Here is a 19,836-nt window from a genome sequence, read left to right as displayed (position 1 = left end):
TGAGGAGGCAGGGGAGGGATCCAGTCCAAGTGAAGAAACTTATGATTACTTTCCTTAACATTCCATGCTGTGTAGTGAATCAACTACTTATTAGATGTTTTTTGAGTAATAGATTTATCCAAGAAATTGTCAGAAATATTTTTCTGATATTGCAGTTCCCATGTTAGAAATGACATGTGTGCTCTAAAGTAATGTAATCATAGAAATAAAGATATTTATGATATTTCTCGGAAGATACCCTATGGAGACAAGTGATTCTCAGGACATAAAGAAAATCTTTATAAATCAGGGTAAAAGTGTACACATACTATCAAGAGATCACTTTAGCATATACCATCCCATAGTAAAGATAGCCTAAATGAAACTTGGAGACCTCATCCATCTCCTGTATCATTTTATATTATGTCTTACAGCATCATAGAAGATGGTTCTGGGCATACCTATCAGTAAGTAGTTATTGAAAGAGTGAATAAATGGTTAAATATGCAAAATTAATAATGCTTTTAGGTACCAGCAATTATCCTCTCTGCTAAAATAATCTGAGTAACTAGCTTTTTATTTTAACATGACATATATACATGTAAGTTCAAGAATGAAGAGTGTGATGTTACGAGAAAGAGCATTTAGGAACCAGACAGTTCTTACTGGAAGGACATAGCAATTAGTTTCCCTGAACTCTTTAGTGCATAAACAGCCTGTCTATGAAGGAGTTACCCGTGTAGGCTAAGAACATACATTATGTGAAATGTATGTCAAAAATTAGTCCTATTGTTAACTTTATGGTTCTGTATTTACCAATTTCTAATCTGATAGATTATCTTACTCAAATAGAAGAGGAGAAGCACTCAATATATAATACACATATGTCAGCCTTTCTTTTTCTTGGTACCCATTTCTCTAATATTGGATTCTAAACTTCCTCTGTGAGCTTACGCTCTGGTCACTGGGGTTTCCAAGCAACAGCAATGATAAAGGTAAAGCTACATTTCATTCACCAAGCACCATTAGCATGGCCTCAATCCAGCCCCAAATCAAGATTGACATCAACTGCTGAATGTCAGAGCTCTTTTTAAAAAAATTAATTAATTTTACATCACAATATTGTATTGGTTTTGCCATACATTGACGTGAATCCGCCATGAGTGTACATGTGCTACCCAACCTGAACCCCCCTCCCTCCTCCCTCTCCATCCCATCTCTCTGGGTCATTCCAGTGCACCAGCCCCAAACACCCTGTATCATGCATCAAAACCTGGACTGGTGATTCGTTTCACAAATGATATTTTACATGTTTCAATGCCGTTCTCCCATATCATCCCACCCTCGCCCTCTCCCACAGAGTCCAAAAGACTGTTCACTACATCTATGTCTCTTTTGCTGTCTCTCATACAGGGTTATTGTACCTTCTTTCTAAACTCCATATATATGCGTTAGTATACTGTGTTGGTGTTTTTCTTTCTGGCTTACTTCACTCTGTATAATAGGCTCCAGTTTCATCCATCTCATTAGAACTGATTCAAATGTATTCTTTTTAATGGCTGAGTAATATTCCATTGTGTATATGTACCACAGCTTTCTTATCCATTCATCTGCTGATGGACATCTAGGTTGCTTCCATGTCCTAGCTATTATAAACAGTGCTGTGATGAACATTAGGGTACACGTGTCTCTTTCAATTCTGGTTTCCTCAGTGTGTATGCCCAGCAGTGGGATTGCTGGGTCATATGGCACTTCTATTTCCAGTTTTTTAAGGAATCTCCACACTGTTCTCCATAGTGACTGTATTAGTTTGCATTTCCACCAACAGTGTAAGAGCGTTTCCTTTTCTCCACACCCTCTCCAGCATTTATTGCTTGTAGACTTTTGGATAGCATCCATTCTGACTGGCATGAAATGGTACCTCGTTGTGGTTTTGATTTGCATTTCTGTGATAATGAGTGATGTTGAACATCATTTCATGTGTTTGTTAGCCATCTGTATGTCTTCTTTGGAGAAATGTCTATTTAGTTCTTTGGCCCATTTTTTGATTGGATCATTTATTTTTCTGGAATTGAGCTGCAGGAGTTGCTTGTATGTTTTTGAGATTAATTCTTTATCAGTTGCTTCATTTGCTATTATTTTCTCCTATTCTGAAGGCTGTCTTTTCACCTTGCTTATAGTTTCCTTTGTTGTGCAGAAGCTTTTAATTAGGTCCCATTTGTTTATTTTTGTTTTTATTTCCAGTATTCTGGGAGGTGGGTCATAGAGAATCCTGCTGTGATGTATGTCGGAGAGTGTTTTGCCTATGTTCTCCTCTAGGAGTTTTATAGTTTCTGGTCTTACATTTAGATCTTTAATCCATTTTGAGTTTATTTTTGTGCATGGTGTTAGAAAGTGTTCTAGTTTCATTCTTTTACAAGTGGTTGACCAGTTTTCCCAGCACCGCTTGTTAAAGAGATTGTCTTTACTCCATTGTACATTCTTACCTCCTTTGTCAAAGATAAGGTGTCCATAGGTGTGTGGATTTATCTCTGGGCTTTCTATTTTGTTTCATTGATCTATTTTTCTGTCTTTGTGCCAATACCATACTGTCTTGATGACTGTGGCTTTGTAGTAGAGTCTGAAGTCAGGCAGGTTGATTCCTCCAGTTCCATTCTTCTTTCTCAATATTGCTTTGGCTATTCGAGTTTTTTTTTTTTTTTTGTATTTCCATACAAACTGTGAAATTATTTGTTCTAGCTCTGTGAAAAATACCATTGGTAGCTTGATAGGGATTGGATTGAATCTATAGATTGCTTTGGGTAGTATACTCATTTTCACTATATTGATTCTTCCAATCCATGAACACAGTATATTTCTCCATCTATTTGTGTCCTCTTTGATTTCTTTCACCAGTGTTTAATAGTTTTCTATATATAGGTCTTTTGATTCTTTATAGTATAGTAGAGTAGAGTAGAGTAGAGTAGAGTAGAGTATAGTGAAGTCGCCCAGTTGTGTCCAACTCTTTGCAACCCCGTGGACTGTAGCCTACCAGGCTTCTCTGTCCATGTTTCTCTAAGTAGATATATTCCTAAGTATTTTATTCTTTTCATTACAATGGTGAATGGAATTATTTCCTTAATTTCTCTTTCTGTTTTCTCATTGTTAGTGTATAGGAATGCAAGGGATATCTCTGTGTTAATTTTATATCCTGCAACTTTGCTATATTCACTGATTAGCTCTAGTAATTTTCTGGTGGAGTCTTTAGGGTTTTCTATGTAGAGGATCAAAAAGCAAGAGAATTACAGAAAAACATCTATTCCTGCTTTATTGACTATGCCAAAGCCTTTGACTGTGTGGATCACAATAAACAGTGGAAAATTCTGAAAGAGATGGGAATACCAGACCACCTGACCTGCCTCTTGAGAAACTTATATGCAGGTCAGGAAGCAACAGTTAGAATTGGACATGGAACAACAGACTGGTTCCAAATAGGAAAAGGAGTACATCAAGGCTGTAAATTGTCACCCTGCTTATTTAACTTATATGGAGAGAACATCATGAGAAACGCTGGACTGGAAGAAGCACAGGCTGGAATCAAAACTGCCAGGAGAAATATTAATAACCTCAGATATGCAGATGACACCACCCTTATGGCAGAAAGTGAAGAGGAACTAAAAAGCCTCTTGATGAAAGTGAAAGAGGAGAGTGAAAAAGTCAGTTAAAGCTCCACATTCAGAAGACTAAGATCATGGAATCTGGTCCCATCACTTCATGGGAAATTGATGGGGAAACAGTGGAAATAGTGTCAGACTTTTTTTTGGGGGGGGGGGGGGGCTCCAAAATCACTGCAGATGGTGACTGCAGCCATGAAATTAAAAGACACTTACACCTTGGAAGGAGAATTATGACCAACCTAGATAGCATATTCAAAAGCAGAGACATTACTTTGCCAACAAAGGTCCGTGTAGTCAAGGTTATGGTTTTTCCAGTAGTCATGTATGGATGTGAGAGTTGGACTGTGAAGAAAGCTGAGCACCAAAGAATTGATGCTTTTGAACTGTGGTGTTGGAGAAGACTCTTGAGAGTCCCTTGGGCTGCAGGGAGATCCAACCAGTCCATTCTAAAGGATATCAGTCCTGGGTGTTCTTTGGAAGGAATGATGCTAAAGCTGAAACTCTAATACTTTGGCCACCTCATGCGAAGTGTTGACTCATTGGACAAGACTCTGATGCTGAGGGGGGTTGGAGGCAGGAGGAAAAGGGAATAACAGGATGAGATGGTTGGATAGCATAATCGACTCAATGGACATGAGTTTGAGTGAACTCCAGGAGTTGGTGATACACAGGGAGGCCTGGCGTGCTGCCATTCATGGAGTCGCAAAGAGTTGGACACGACTGAGTGACTGAACTGAACTGATGTAGAGAATCATGTCATCTGCAAACAGTGAGAGTTTTACTTCTTCTTTCCCAATCTGGATTCCTTTTATTTCTTTTTCTGCTCTGATTGCTGTGGCCAAAACTTCCAGAACTATGTGGAATAGTAGTGGTGAGAATGGGCACCCTTGTCTTGTTCCTGACTTTAGGCGAATTGCTTTCAATTTTTCTCCATTGAAGATAATGTTTGCTGAGAGTTTTTCATATATGGCTCTTGATCACACTTCCTACTGATCTTTCTACCACCTTGCCCCTTCAAGTTGATACCTGGAATCAACTTCAAGGCATTCTCCAGGTACTCATCTTCAGTGATGGGATTCCCATCTAACTCCAGCTCCAGCATGCAATCCTGCACAGTCCAGATTAAGTCTGAAAAGAAACTCTCAAATTCAGTTGAATCTGCTACTTTGTCGGAGCTGGGAGGTGATTTGGTTCTGATCAGTTCTGTTAATTCAGTCACATATCTGGGATCTTAACTTAGGAATAAATGGCACTCTCCAACACAATTTCCAGATCTCACCCCAAAACCAGTTTTATGAATATTCCCTTTTGCCCCATTTTACTATCTCATCTGCCAACAGAATGGAGTCACGGAAAAGAAGAAACATTGTCAGTTGCTATTCTTATGAAGTCAATGAAATCTACTCGTTCAGTTCTGGAAGGATACTGCAGCTGTTCCAGGGCCTGGTGTTCATCCTGTTGAACAAAGCTGCTGCTCAGGAGCATGGCCAGGGCAAAGATGCATGAGTCATTCTTGGAGTTCCCCTAGAAACTATGTTACAGCATAAGGATGCTACTCCTTATGCTCTCATTCAGTTGTTCATTTACTATAACAGCTGTACTGTAACTCAATAGTGAGACAAATAGCAAATTTTCAAGACAATGCTAAATGCAAACCTTTCTGGTGAAGATATTGACCCCTCTAAGCACTTGAGTATGATTAGCTGCCAACAGAAATGAATGATACCCTATATGTGCTTAAAATGTTTAGTACAGTGCCTGGAACATAGAAGTTGTGGGACCGTGAGTGGGCATTGGTTTCCTTTCCAATGTTTTCTTAATATATCACGGTGTATATTAAGAACACAAGTGATGTTCAGTTAAATTAATCAACTACTAACTGTGCATCTAACTAACAGGAGACACTTATTTGCTTGCTTGTATATAAAATTTCATATTATACTCCTTGCCTTAGAAAGAGGGCATTGAAGAGGTGCAGGTATACCTGGAAACATAATCTTATTGGAGACGTTTACATACATCCAAGATGATAAGCTGCCAAGCATGGAATCAAGTGTTATATTATAAATGGCAAAGGTAAGTAAGTAAATGTTAGTTGCTTAGTCGTGTTTGACTCTATGCGACCCCATGGACTGTAGCCTGTGAGGCTTCTCTGTCCATGGAATTCTCCAGGCAAGAATATTGGAGTGGGTAGCCATTCTCTTCTCCAGGGAATCTTCTGGACACAGGGATTGAACCTGGGTCTCCTGCATTGCAGATGGATTCTTTACTGTCTGAGATACCAGGAAAACCCATATGCCCAAACTAGAAAAAATACTCTGTGCATTCAGAGCAGTAGTGCTTATGTCTGACTGTAATATGATGGTATTAAGAAATAAATAGCTGGAATTTAAAGAATTGACAGAAGATGGATTTGTGGAGTTATAGAAATCATGCAGGTGGAAGGACCCACAGAAGCCAGTCATAATTGCCAGAAAGTGTGCTCAGGTAAAGGTATTACATGGTTATTTTATTTGACTGAAGTAGTGATTACCTGTGTGGTAGTAGATGATGAGGCTGAAGACAAAATTCAGGGCAAGGTAGGAGTGACTTTGGAATAGAATGTGTGTGTATACAAACACACACACACACACACACACACACACACACACACGTTATTAGGGCTTCCCTTGTAACTCAGTCTGTAAAGAATCTGCCTGCAATGCAGAGACCCAGTTTCTTTTCCTGGGTCAGGAAGATTCCCTGGACAAGGAAATGGCACCCTACTCCAGTATTCTTGCCTGGAGAATCCCATGGACAGAGGAGCCTGGAAGGCTACAGTCCATGGGATTGCAAGAGTTGGACACGACTTAGTGGCTAAATCATCATATATATATTACCAAGATACTTTATACCAATATGAGCAGCAAGTCGTTCTGCTATCAGTGTGCAGTTCAGTGTGCTTTGGTTCTTTGAAAAATGCAGTTAGATAAAAAGAAGAGGATCATGAAAATTACCGTCTATTACGAATCAGTAGACCAACTTGGGTTGACACTAATGTGATTATTGAATACATTAAATCTGGATTTTTAAATTTAGAATTTATGTACCAGCTTTTATCTACAATGATGAAGGCCAAAGATTCAATGCTATTGTTTTTTATATAGATGCAGATTACTATAAATAAGTAGAAAAGTTTGATTACAACTAACATTGTAAAGACAAAGTTTCTAAAATTGTCCCATTTACAAAGTTCTTGGTTAAAGTAGCTCATGCTTCTAGATAAGTCAGTGATGAATTCATCTTCAGAACCTAAAATGTTCCTGGGATAGCTGAAACTTTTCTGGAGATTTGAAAAATACATTATTCAGAGAAATCCTATGTTAATGGTTCTTACCTACACCACCATCAACTCAACTCCACACACTTCAACTACTAGATCCCATTGATTGAATGGGTTATAGCTTTCATAATGAAGTTTTCAGGAACCTGAACAACTGGGATAGATTCTCACATTCTTTTCCTCTTGGTTCCCTGTACTGATAACACTGAATATTTATCTCCCTAACTCAGCTCTGGGTCTTCAACTCACTGAGATATATGTTACACTTCATCCCGAGGATTCAGATGCCCAATAAGTATTTATTAACTTGTATGGGCTTCCCTGATAGCTCAGTTGCTAAAGAATCCACCTGCAATGCAGGAGACCCTGGTTTGATTTCTGGGTCAGAAAGATCCTCTGGAGAAGGGATAGGCTACCACTCCAGTATTCTTGGGCTTCCCGTGTGGATCAGCTGGTAAAGAATCTGCCTGAAATGCCGGAGACCTGGGTTGGATCTCTGGGTTGGGAAGATCCAGATTCCCTGGAGAAGGGAAAGGCTACCCACTTCAGTATTCTGGCCTGGAGAATTCCATGGACAGTACAGTCCATGGGGTTGAAAAGAGTTGGACAGGACTGAGAGATTTTCACTGTATCTTTCACCCCAGTGTTTAAAATAATAAAGTTTATCCCTATCAACTGAGGTGCCGAGGTCCAGCCCTGGCTGATCCAGGGTATTCAAAGGGGAGATGGCGTCGGTGACTATTTATTTATTTATCAAAGATATAAAGAGTAATAAAATGAGGATAGCTCAGTAGGAAAATTCAGTGGAGAAAAGAAGCTGAGTAGCTTGGTTTACGTGGGAGACCAATAAAACTTCAAGACAAGAAGTTTGCACCACTTACTTAGGCCGCAGGCGTCCTTCCGTTCTCCCGAAGGAGAGGAGACACTGAGGCCTCCCCGGTCGGATCTTAGAAGCCCAGGCATAATTAGTAAGCATGGTGGGTTCCGCGCTCCAGATGGAGACTCAGCTGGAAGTTAAAGGGAAGAATGACATGGGGAGACCAAGTGTTGGTGAGCAAGGCCCGTAGCTTTATTTTTAACAGGGGCTTTTATACCCTAAGTTACACATAGAGGATAATAGGGGATGCAAAGTCAGCAGTTTTTGATCCTCATCAAATACCAGGGTTTCTTTCCTGCAAATTTATCGTATACAAATGGTTTAGGTGATTTACATCATCTTCTGGCCAGAAGGCCTATTAACATTTTATGACTCTTGACAAAGACTTATCAACAAAGACTTATTTTCTCTAAGAGTAATTATTTTAAGGTTTGGCGCCATCTTTCGAAGATAAAATTGCCTATAGGGCAGATGTGTAATGGGTTTACAACAAAGGAAAGAATTTATTACCTTAAGGGTCTAAAGTTACTAACACCAAGGCCACTACTTATTTTTTCTACATATCAACTGTATTAATTAATACACATTCAAGGATACAATTCAGGGGATGTGGAAACTTGGCAACAAGCATTGGCTCATCAATGAAATCCTTTACTAGTTTATTCTGACAATTTCTAACTCTCAGAGAGGTTCTAAGCTATTTGAATATCTTAAGCTTCCTGTGCCTCTGGAGGCTGGGAGACTGTAAACAATCGTATGCATAGCTGTAGGAGTCCGGGTAAACTTGTCAGGTGAGTTAGAAAGCCATCTGAGGGGTTTGGATTTAAACACTCCTAACTGCCCAGGAACTTTATTAATTGGAGCTGTAAGTTAACTCTTTGACAGAGGGAGCGAGATGGTGGTGGGGGACAGCCCCCAGTAAAGTCAGAGGTGAGAGCACAAAGCAATAAAGTAGGCAGACTCTGGTTTTTGGGGGGTAGATGCTCGAGAATATCCGGGGGGACTCCTGAGGCTCGATCCTGCCTTTGCGTATGCCAAGCCTCCTTCCTCATGACCTTTGTCACGAGTGGAATGCCTCACCGGCTCCTGGCACTGAGATATATATTTTATCAAAGAATTAATTCAAGGAAAGAGAATTTGGCCTCATCATTCATAATAGGATTTGCAGTTTATAGGAACATGTCCTAAAAATTGAATTGAGGTGGGAAATTGAAATGTAAGTGGAGTCTCAAGAGTAAAGAAGACTCCCTGCCTTACCGTCTCCACATTGCCCAGACCCTCAGTGTCCAGAAGGACCAGGGTGTGGTTCTCCTTGGAGGGACGGTGCACACACAACATCCAGATGCCTCTGGTTTCAGACCTCACTGTGGAGCCCAGAGGGAAACGTGCACAGAAAGACAAGAATGCAACACACAGTAAGAGCAATAGACCAGACTGCCCATGGGTTGCTTTGGGTGAACTTGTATGCAGATGAATGCCTGCCTGGGAGGAAGATACTTCCATTTTAACAGGGACAGAAAATTCACCCTCTATACATATTCAGAACCTTCTCAAGGAACACTTTGTTTCCCCTATTCACCTCCTACCATTAATGGCTCTAACTATGTCACATTCTAGAAATAATGCAAACTGTATTAAACTTTCTATATTTATCTGACACGGAAGATCCCCCATATCTTCCATCCTTTCTGATGGATATTTACCAGTGAGAAGTACCAGCAGGAGACTAGAAGTCAGGCTCCTATTCCCCTTGCTTCCACCCTCATCAACCACTGTGCCCAGTGTCTCTGTTCATCTACCTTGGTCACATCTTTCATTTAGCACCATCCATTTTCTCTGATTTTTGATAATTCTGGAATTCACACATTGCTTGCCTTTTCACTCTACACGAGTTATAAAAGCTACCTGGTCATTGTTCCTGCCACCTTCTGACTGCTCCATATCCTTCATTCAATCCCTCTGCTTGTGCCCTTGAACTTGTCCCCCCCACCCCCGCCTTTAAATGTCTTCAGTTACCCTTTAAGTGGATTATCTGTGTACTTCCAACACCTGGACTATACATGAGCTTTTCAGATATTTTTCCTCCCCTTCCTCTCTGTATTTTCCTCATTTCTCTTCTTCTCTTCAAAAAAGGATGAATTCTTTGTTCATTGACTGAGGTGGGCATGTAACAGCAGGAAATTCAACAAGACCTGTGAGAATCTCTTACCCTTCTTTCTAAAGGTTTAAACCCACAGTGGAGAGGAGGTGAGGTATATGTTGAAGAAGCTGCAGGCAATGTATCTTATCCATACTCCAAGATTTTGACTGTTTGCCATAGGCAATGCTCCCTTCAACTGAGAATAGAAATGGATATGATCAAATACCTAGGGGAGCATGGTTCAGCATGCTCAGGCCAATCAGCTGCCATGTCCTGTGTGTTCTGCTTAGTATGGGTATAACATCTGAGATGATCTGTACCCCTCTACATCTTGATGGCATTTGACTTCTTGCTGATTAATACAGAGCAACCTGAGCTCCCAGTTTCACCAAGGAGAAAAGACAAAGTGTTACTAGAGTTCACCACTGTCAGGTATTTGAGATAAAGAGCAGATAAAGAAGTCATCACAAGGAGACAGAGAGAGCAGTGACCTGGTCCTGATTGTCCACCTAACCCTAACTGGGCATAAGTTTAGTTTGGTTTTTGTTCTTCCTGTGATATGACTGGGGTTCAGTGCAGTTCAGTTCAGTTGCTCAGTCATGTCCAACTCTTTGTGACCCTATCGACTGTAGCAGGCCAGGCCTTCCTGTCCACCCTGAACTCCCGTAGTTTACTCAAACTCATGTTCATTGAGTCGGTGATGCCATCCTCATCTCATCCCCTTCTTTTCCTGCCTTCAATCTTTCCCAGCATCGGGGTCTTTTCAAATGAGTCCATTCTTCACATCAGGTGGCCAAATTACTGGAGTTTCAGCTTCAGCATCAGTCCTTCCAATGAATATTCAGGACTGATTTCCTTTAGAATGGACTGGTTGGATCTCCTTGCAGTCCAAGGGACTCTCAAGAGTCTTCTCCAACACCACAGTTCAAAAGCATCAGTCTTTCTGCACTCAGCTTTCTTTATAGTCCAATTCTCACATCCATACATTACTACTGGAAAAACCATAGCTTTGACTAGACAGACCTTTGTTGTCAAAGTAATGTCTGCTTTTTAAAATGTTGTCTAGGTTGGTCATAACTTTTCTCCCAAGCAGTAAGCACCTTTCATTTTCATGGCTGCAGTCACCATCTGTAGTGATTTCAGAGCCCCCCAAAATCAAGTCTGTCACTGTTTCCACTGTTTCCCCATCTATTTGTCATGAAGTGATGGAACTAGATACCATGATCTTAGTTCTCTGAATGTTGAGTTTTAAGCCAACTTTTTCACTCTTCTCTTTCACTTTCATCAAGGGACTCTTTAGTTCTTCTTTTCTTTCTGCCATAAGGGTGGTGTCATCTGCATATCTTAGGTTATTGATATTTCTCCCAGCAATCTTGATTCCAGCTTGTGCTTCATCTAGCCCAGTGTTTCTCATGATGTACTCTATATATGTTAAATAAGTAGGGTGACAATATACAGCCTTGACGTACTCCTTTCCCAATCTGGAACCAGTCTGTTGTTCCATATCTAGTTCTAACTGTTGTTTCCTGACCCGCATACAGATTTCTCAAGAGGCAGGACAGGTGGTCTGGTATTTCCATCTCTTTTACAATTTTCCAGTTTGTTGTGATCCACACAGTCAAAGGCTTTGGCATAGTCAATAAAGCAGAAATAGATGTTTTTCTGGCACCCTGTTGCTTTTTCAATAATCCAATGAATGTTGGCAATTTGATCTCTGGTTCCTCTGCCTTTTCTAAATCCAACTTGAACATCTGAAAGTTCACGTTTCACGTATTGTTGAAGCATGGCTTGGAGAATTTTGAGCACTACTTTACTAGTGTGTGAGATGAGTGCAATTGAGCGGTAGTTTACAGCATTCTTTGGCATTGCCTTTCTTTGGGATTGGGATGAAAACTGACCTTTTCCAGTCCTGTGGCCACTGCTGAGTTTTCCAAATTTGCTGGCATATTGAGTGCAGCACTTTCACAGCATCATCTTTCAGGATTTGGAATAGCTCAACTGGAATTCCATCACCTCCACTAGCTTTGTTCATAGTGATTCTTCCTAAGGCCCACTGGATTTTGCATTCCAGGACGTCTGGCTCTAGGTGAGTGGCCACAACATCATGGTTATTTTTTGTATAGTTCTTTTGTGTATTCTTGTCACCTCTTCTTAATATCTTCTGCTTCTGTTAGGTCCATACCATTTCTGTCCTTTATCAAGCCCATCTTTGCATGAAATGTTCCCTTGGTAACTCTAATTTTCTTGAAGAGATCTCTAGTCTTTCCCATTCTGTTGTTTTCCTCTATTTCTTTGCACTGATCACTGAGGAAGGCTTTCTTATCTCTCCTTGGTATTCTTTGGAACTCTCTTTTCAGATGCTTGTATCTTTCCTTTTCTCCTTTGCTTTTCACTTCTCATCTTTTCACAGCTATTTGTAAGGCCTCCTCAGACAGCCATTTTGCTTTTTTGCATTTCTTTTCCATGCGGATGGTCTTGATCCCTGTCTCTTGTTCAATGTCACGAACCTCCATCCGTAGTTCATCAGGCACTCTATCAGATCTAGTCCCTTAAATCTATTTCTCACTTCCACTGTATAATCATAAGGGATTTGATTTAGGTCACACCTGAAAGGTCTAGTGGTTTTCCCTACTTTCTTCAATTTAAGTCTGAATTTGGCAATAAGGAGTTCATGATCCGGGCCACAGATGGCTCCCAGTCCTGTTTTTGCTGACTGTATAGAGCTTCTCCATCTTTGGCTGCAAAGAATATAATCCATCTGATTTCGGTTTTGACCATCTGGTGATGTCCATGTGTAGAGTCTTCTCTTGTGTTGTTGGAAGAGGGTGTTTGCTATGACCAGTGCGTAATCTTGGCAAAACTCTATTAGCCTTTGCCCTGCTTAATTCTGTATTCCAAGGCCAAATTTGCCTGTTACTCCAGGTGTTTCTTGACTTCCTCTTTTGCATTCCAGTCCCCTGTAATGAAAAGAACATCTTTTTTGGGTGTTAGTTCTAAAAGGTCTTGTAGGTCTTCATAGAACCGTTCAACTTCAGCTTCTTCAACATTACTGGTTGGGGCATAGGCTTGGATCACATGATATTGAATGGTTTGCCTTGGAAACAAACAGAGATCATTCTGTTCTTTTTGAGATTGCATCCAAATACTGCATTTCAGACTCTTTAGGCGACCATGATGGCCACTCCATTTCTTCTAAAGCATTCTTGCCTACAGTAGTAGATATAATGGTCATCTGAGTTAAATTCATCCATTCCAGTCCATTTTAGTTCGCTGATTCCTAGAATGTCGACATTCACTCTTGCCATCTCTTGTTTGACCACTTCCAATTTGCCTTGATTCATGGACCTAACATTCCAGGTTCCTATACAATATTGCTCTTTACAGCATCAGACCTAGCTTCTGTCACCAGTCACATCCACAACTGGGTATTGTTTTTGCTTTGGTTCCATCCCTCCATTCTTTCTGGAGTTATTTCTCCACTGATCTCCAGTAGTATATTGGGCACCTACTGACCTGTGGAGTTCCTTTTTCAGTATTCTATCATTTCGCCTTTTCATACTGTTCATGGGGTTCTCAAGGCAAGAATATTGAAGTGGTTTGCCATTCCCTTCTCCAGTGGACCACATTCTGTCAGACCTCTCCAGGGCATGGCTTAGTTTCATTGAGTTAGACAAGGCTGTGGTCCATGTGATTTGATTGACTAGTTTTCTGTGATTATGGTTTCAGTGTGTCTGCCCTCTGATGCCCTCTCCCAACACCTAACTTCTTACTTGGGTTTCTCTTACCTTGGACGTAGGGTATCTCTTCATGGCAGTTCCACCAAAGCGCAGCCGCTTTCCTTACCTTGGATGAGGGGTATCTCCTCACTTCCGCCCCTCCTGACCTTGAACGTGGAATAACTCCTCTCGGTCCTCCTGTGCCCACGCAGCCACCACTCCTTGGATGCTTCTCAAACCTTTAATCCCTCCTAAACTGACCTACTAATTAACTAAGCTTGACAAAGGAAATTGTTTTCCCTTGATTGGTGGTCAAGAGTTCTTATAAAAGGAAAACAGATATTAAATGTTTTGTGTGGTGCCAATGGAAGATTGCAAAGCAAAAATGAGAGAAGAGAAAAGCAGAATAAAGAGAGTGGGAGAGACTTAAAGGCACAGCAATAGAGCAAGAGTCCTTGGAGAGACAGTGAGATAATCCTATGGATCTTTAGAACTGGACTGAGGTTCTATCCCCTAATTGTGATGAGCCACTAAGCCACAGAGGAAGACGTTAGGAAAGAAATGGTGACTGGCTTTCTTAGACAGAAATGCTGAAGGAGATATAAGCAGGTTGTCCTAAAAATCAGTAAGAAGAAGAGTAGTATCCTGCTAGGAAAATATCAACTTATTGAATTAGCAAATGCAAATAGCAAATAAATATATGATAAGGTACTCAAATTTATTTGCAATGAAGCAAATAATATGCAACTATACAAACACTAGATGAGCAAAAAAGATTAGTGCTTTTCCCTAATTTTTGTGAAGCTACGGAGAATTCTCAGCTTATGCTAATAAGCACATAGAATGAATATAAGCTTAAAACATTGTATTATATCATCTAGAGGGGTTTAAAACATATGTATTCCTAGACCCAGCAAGCCCATTCCTGGGCATATGCCACAAAGGTAGGTAGTGTACATGTACACAAATATATAGATATAAGAATGTTCATAATTCATGGCAGCACTGTTCATAAAAGATAAAAGCTACAAATAACACCAATTTTCATCAAGTGGATAAATTGTGCTGTCCATAATCTGTAGCATATTGAAAAGGAATGAAAATAATTCACAGCTACATTTGTCAAACTGGATGAACCCTATAAACTTCTGTAGAATATGAAGCTAGATACCAATGAATATCACAATGTAATGCCCTATATTAAGTTTAAGCCCCTTTTTATAATTCTATACAAAGATTGAAAAACTATGTCTAAATAGGAATGGTGGAAAAGTGCACCATGAAAATCAAAACACTAGTGAGTTCTAACAAGAGTGTGAGACAGTGTGATTTGGGGTTTTATATGTTGGTGATGTTTTATTTCTTGAAACAGGCAGTGATTAAACAGCTAATCACTTTACATACATCAGCTTTATTATGTCTATGTATATACATATATGGGCCTCCCCAGTGGTTCAGTGGTAAAAAATCTGCATGCAGTGCATGAATTACAGGAGACTCGAATTCAGTTCCTATGTTAGGAAGATCCCCTGGAGGAGGAAATGGCAACCCATTCCAGTATTCTTGCCAGAAATATCACATGGACAGAGGAACCTGGCAGTCTACAGTCCAAAGCATCACAAAGAGTCAGACACATCTGCTCCACTGAGCATGAGCAAGAGAACATATACACATGTATACGTATGTGTTATAATTCTACATATAAGAAAACACTAGAGATAGATTAGGGGCATGATTTATCAAAGTTAAAAAAAAGGATGGCTGTCCCATTGAGATACAAGATGCAGGAATTTTGCTATCTGTTCTTCCTTCCATTCCTCTTTAAAAAGTGCATTTAAAATACTTTATATCATTTATTTATATAGTTTTCATTGAAGTATCATTGATTCACAATGTTGTGTTTGTGTCAGGTGTACAGGAAGTGATTTGGGGAGAGAGAGGGAGAGAATGTGCATAACAATATCTAATATATAGACAAATATTGTTTTTAAGATTCTTTTCCATTATATGTTATTTCTTTCTAAAAAGAGGAAGCAGGGCATGTTAAACAACATTTGTGTGACCTGGAAATGACCCTGTGGTTTAGGGCAAAAGTGATGAAGGAAAAACAAAGGCAGTAATCGTTCAAGATGAGCCCCAGAGGAGATTGTAGCAGATGGGGTCAAGATGAAAGAGGTAGATGTTTTGATGAGATTGGGAACTCTAGATTACTGCACAGAGAGTGAACATTGTGGAGAGATGGCTTTGGAGTTATAAATTTGGTGGTGAGAATTAGAAGTTTTCTTCAGTGTGGGGGTTAGACTCTTCCTTAACATGACCCTAGAGGAGGTGGATCAGCAGCCTGCATTATCACTGCTTCCAAGCAAACGTCCTGAACAACACTCACTGTGGTTCTGTCCTGCCAGGCGGTTCATCAGGTAGGACTTTGTGGTCCGATAGAGCCCTGCAATGGCCACTACCACCGCAGGCTGAGATATCTGCTCAAGAATCTTCAGTGCTCTGGGATTTACTGACAATTGACATTTCTGGTTTTCCACCAGACAGAAGGGGTCCATTACAATGGATCCAGATGCCGCTGGAAGCTGTAACCCAGAGGAACAACTCAGTAAAACACAAGATCCAGAAGTCATCTCTCATGGTGCACAAAGCCTTCTGCTTGTAGAAACTGTACATCAATTCTCTATTCTTTGTATGTTTCTGAAAGGTAAGTATTCAGCCTAGTGTGCTAAGGCCTGTACAGGTAAATTATACACATTACCTCATGGATCTTTAATGAACCCTAAAGCAACCTGTCCATGGGAGGCATGCAGTGAATAGAATGAGAACACAAAGCACTGATGATGGAGCCTTGAGAACACAAGCATTTGAGGGATATTAGGGGCAGATGGGACATGAAGGGGATGAGGAGTGACCAGACACCATCTCTGGAGTTCCAGAATGATTTGGTCACTCAGTAATTGCACAAATATTTATTGAGAACCTACCTTGTGCTGGAGACTGTCCTAGGCACTCAGAAGCAAACTGAACAAAATGGAGACAAATCTCTGCCTTGTGAAGCTCTCTTCTAGTGGAAGAGACAGATAATATAGGACGTGAAAAAACTAAATACACATATGTTTATTAGATAATGATAAATGCTAAGAAAGAAGTGAGCAGGGAATGGTGTTTAGTATATTGGGGGTTGAATTTACATAGTGTTTAATCTGGGAAGAACTTGTGGACATAGCAAAAATGAATGTGAGCAGTATTCTCAGTGAGAACAGATGCAGGGAACCGGTGGGAGCAGGAACAGGCTGGAGGAGAAGTGACTGTGAGAGAAAGAAATTGAGATAAAGATAGCCATTCTCTTTCAAACGTAACAGGACCAGAGCAGTGTAAAGTACCTAACAAAGTTATACACGTAAAAATTATTTTATCATCTGAAATTATAAGACATTTTAAAAAAATTATTTGAACTGAGAGGGAAGAGAGGCAAGCAACGTGTATTCTAAGGTCTACCTAGATATGTCAGAGTCTCCCATCTGGGCCAAGCTCTCCTATGAATTTTTTCATCAACGTGATTGGGTGTTTCATGATCTCAAAAGACAGACAGCAGTCAGAGCCTTTAATCATAATTTTGTTTTCTGAAAGACAATACTAAAGATAAGACCACCACATGTTATCATACTTAAGTAACTGTGTGATGACTGGGAAGATTAATTTCTGTGGACTTCAGGTTTCTCTTCTGTAAAATGGTGACACGAAGGGTAAAGTCCATCTGTCATCAAGGTCATTCAGTTCAGTTCAGTTCAGTTGCTCAGTCGTGTCCGACTCTCTGCAACCCCATGAACCGCAGCATGCCAGGCCTCCCTGTCCATCACCAATTCCCGGAGTTCACTCAGACTCACGTCCATCGAGTCAGTGATGCCATCCAGCCATCTCATCCTCTGTCGTCCCCTTCTCCTCCTGCCCCCAATCCCTCCCAGCATCAGAGTCTTTTCCAATGAGCCAACTCTTCTCATGAGGTGGCCAAAGTACTGGAGTTTCAGCTTTAGCATCATTCCTTCCAAAGAAATCTCAGGGCTGATCTCCTTCAGAATGGACTGGTTGGATCTCCTTGCAGTCCAAGGGACTCTCAAGAGTCTTCTCCAACACCACAGTTCAAAAGCATCAATTCTTCAGCGCTTAGCCTTCTTCACAGTCCAACTCTCACATACATACATGACCACAGGAAAAACCAAAGCCTTGACTAGACGAACCTTTGTTGGCAAAGTAATGTCTCTGCTTTTGAATATGCTATCTAGGTTGGTCATAACTTTCATTCCAAGGAGTAAGTGTCTTTTAATTTCATGGCTGCAGTCACCATCTGCAGTGATTTTGGAGCCCCCAAAAATAAAGTCTGACACTGTTTCCCCATCTATTCCCCATGAAGTGATGGGGCTGGATGCCATGATCTTCATTTTCTGAATGTTGAGCTTTAAGCCAAATTTTTCACTCTCCTCTTTCACTTTCACCAAGAGGCTTTTTAGTTCCTCTTCACTTTCTGCCATAAGGGTGGTGTCATCTGCATATCTGAGGTTATTGATCTTTCTCCAAGCAATCTTGACTTCAGCTTGTGTTTCTTCCAGTCCAGCATTTCTCATGATGTACTCCACATATAAGTTAAATAAGCAGGGTGACAATATACAGCCTTGACATACTCCTTTTCCTATTTGAACCAGCCTGTTGTTCCATGTCCAGTTCTAACTATTGCTTCCTGACCTGCATACAGATTTCTCAAGAGACAGGTCAGGTGGTCTGGTATTCCCTTCTCTTTCAGAATTTTCCACAGTTTATTGTGATCCACACAGTCAAAGGCTTTGGCATAGTCAATAAAACAGAAATAGATATTTTTCTGGAACTCTCTTGCTTTTTCCATGATCCAGCAGATGTTGGCAATTTGATCTCTGGTTCCTCTGCCTTTTCTAAAACCAGTTTGAACATCAGGAAGTTCACAGTTCATGTATTGCTGAAGCCTGGCTTGGAGAATTTTGAGCATTACTTTACTAGCATGTGAGATGAGTGCAATTGTGCGGTAGTTTGAGCATTCTTTGGCATTGCCTTTCTTTAGGATTGGAATGAAAACTGACCTTTTCCAGTCCTGTGGACACTGCTGAGGTTTCCAAATTTGCTGGCATATTGAGTGCAGCACTTTCACAGCATCATCTTTCAGGATTTGAAATAACTCAACTGGAATTCCATCACCTCCACTAGCTTTGTTCGTAGTGATGCTTTCTAAGGCCCACTTGACTTCACATTCCAGGATGTCTGGCTCTAGGTCAGTGATCACACCATTGTGTTATCTGGGTCATGAAGATCTTTTTTGTACAGTTCTTCTGTGTATTCTTGCCACCTCTTCTTAATATCTTCTGCTTCTGTTAGGCAAACCACTTCAGTATTCTTGCCTTGAGAACCCCATGAACAGTATGAAAAGGCAAAATGATAGAATACTGAAAGAGGAACTTTCCAGGTCAGTAGGTGCCCAATATGCTACTGGAGATCAGTGGAGAAATAACTCCAGAAAGAATGAAGGGATGGAGCCAAAGCAAAAGCAATACCCAGCTGTGGATATGACTGGTGATAGAAGAAAGGTCCGATGCTGTAAAAAGAATATTGTATAGGAACCTGGAATGTCAGGTCCATGAATCAAGGCAAATTGAAAGTGGTCAAACAAGAGATGGCAAGAGTGAATGTTGACATTCTAGGAATCAGCGAACTAAAATGGACTGTAATGGGTGAATATAACTCAGATGACCATTATATCTACTACTGCAGGCAGGAATCCCTCAGAAGAAATGGAGTAGCCATCATGGTCAACAAAAGAATCTGAAATGCAGTACTTGAATGCAATCTCAAAAACGACAGAATGATCTCTGTTCGTTTCCAAGGCAAACCATTCAATATCACAGTAATCCAAGTCTATGCCCCAACCAGTAACACTGAAGAACCTGAAGTTGAATGGTTTTATGAAGACCTACAAGACCTTTTAGAACTAACACCCAAAAAAGATGTCCTTTTCATTATAGGGGACTAGAATGCAAAAGTAGAAGTCAAGAAAAACCTGGAGTAACAGGTAAATTTGGCCTTGGAATACGGAATGAAGCAGGGCAAAGTCTAATAGAGTTTCG

General features: G+C 40.5%; 1 protein-coding gene across 1 annotated transcript in view; it reads right to left on the bottom strand.

Annotated features, from left to right (window-relative positions):
* Nucleotides 1-16,320, bottom strand: part of LOC100336443 (guanylate-binding protein 4) — a 36,075-nt gene extending 19,755 nt beyond the window's left edge. The window contains exons 1-4 of the mRNA XM_024989856.1: nucleotides 16,077-16,320; nucleotides 9,092-9,219; nucleotides 5,062-5,159; nucleotides 4,662-4,858 (exon numbers count right to left, since the gene is read on the bottom strand). Of these exons, the coding sequence (XP_024845624.1) occupies nucleotides 4,662-4,858; nucleotides 5,062-5,159; nucleotides 9,092-9,219; nucleotides 16,077-16,320 (667 nt within the window). The remainder of the gene's footprint in view (nucleotides 1-4,661; nucleotides 4,859-5,061; nucleotides 5,160-9,091; nucleotides 9,220-16,076) is intronic.
* Nucleotides 16,321-19,836: the final 3,516 nt, after the last annotated feature.

This window comes from Bos taurus, chromosome 3 (assembly GCF_002263795.3).
Source record: "Bos taurus isolate L1 Dominette 01449 registration number 42190680 breed Hereford chromosome 3, ARS-UCD2.0, whole genome shotgun sequence".
NCBI classification, from domain to species: Eukaryota; Metazoa; Chordata; class Mammalia; order Artiodactyla; family Bovidae; genus Bos; species Bos taurus.
This window is presented reverse-complemented; position numbering and strand designations above follow the sequence as displayed.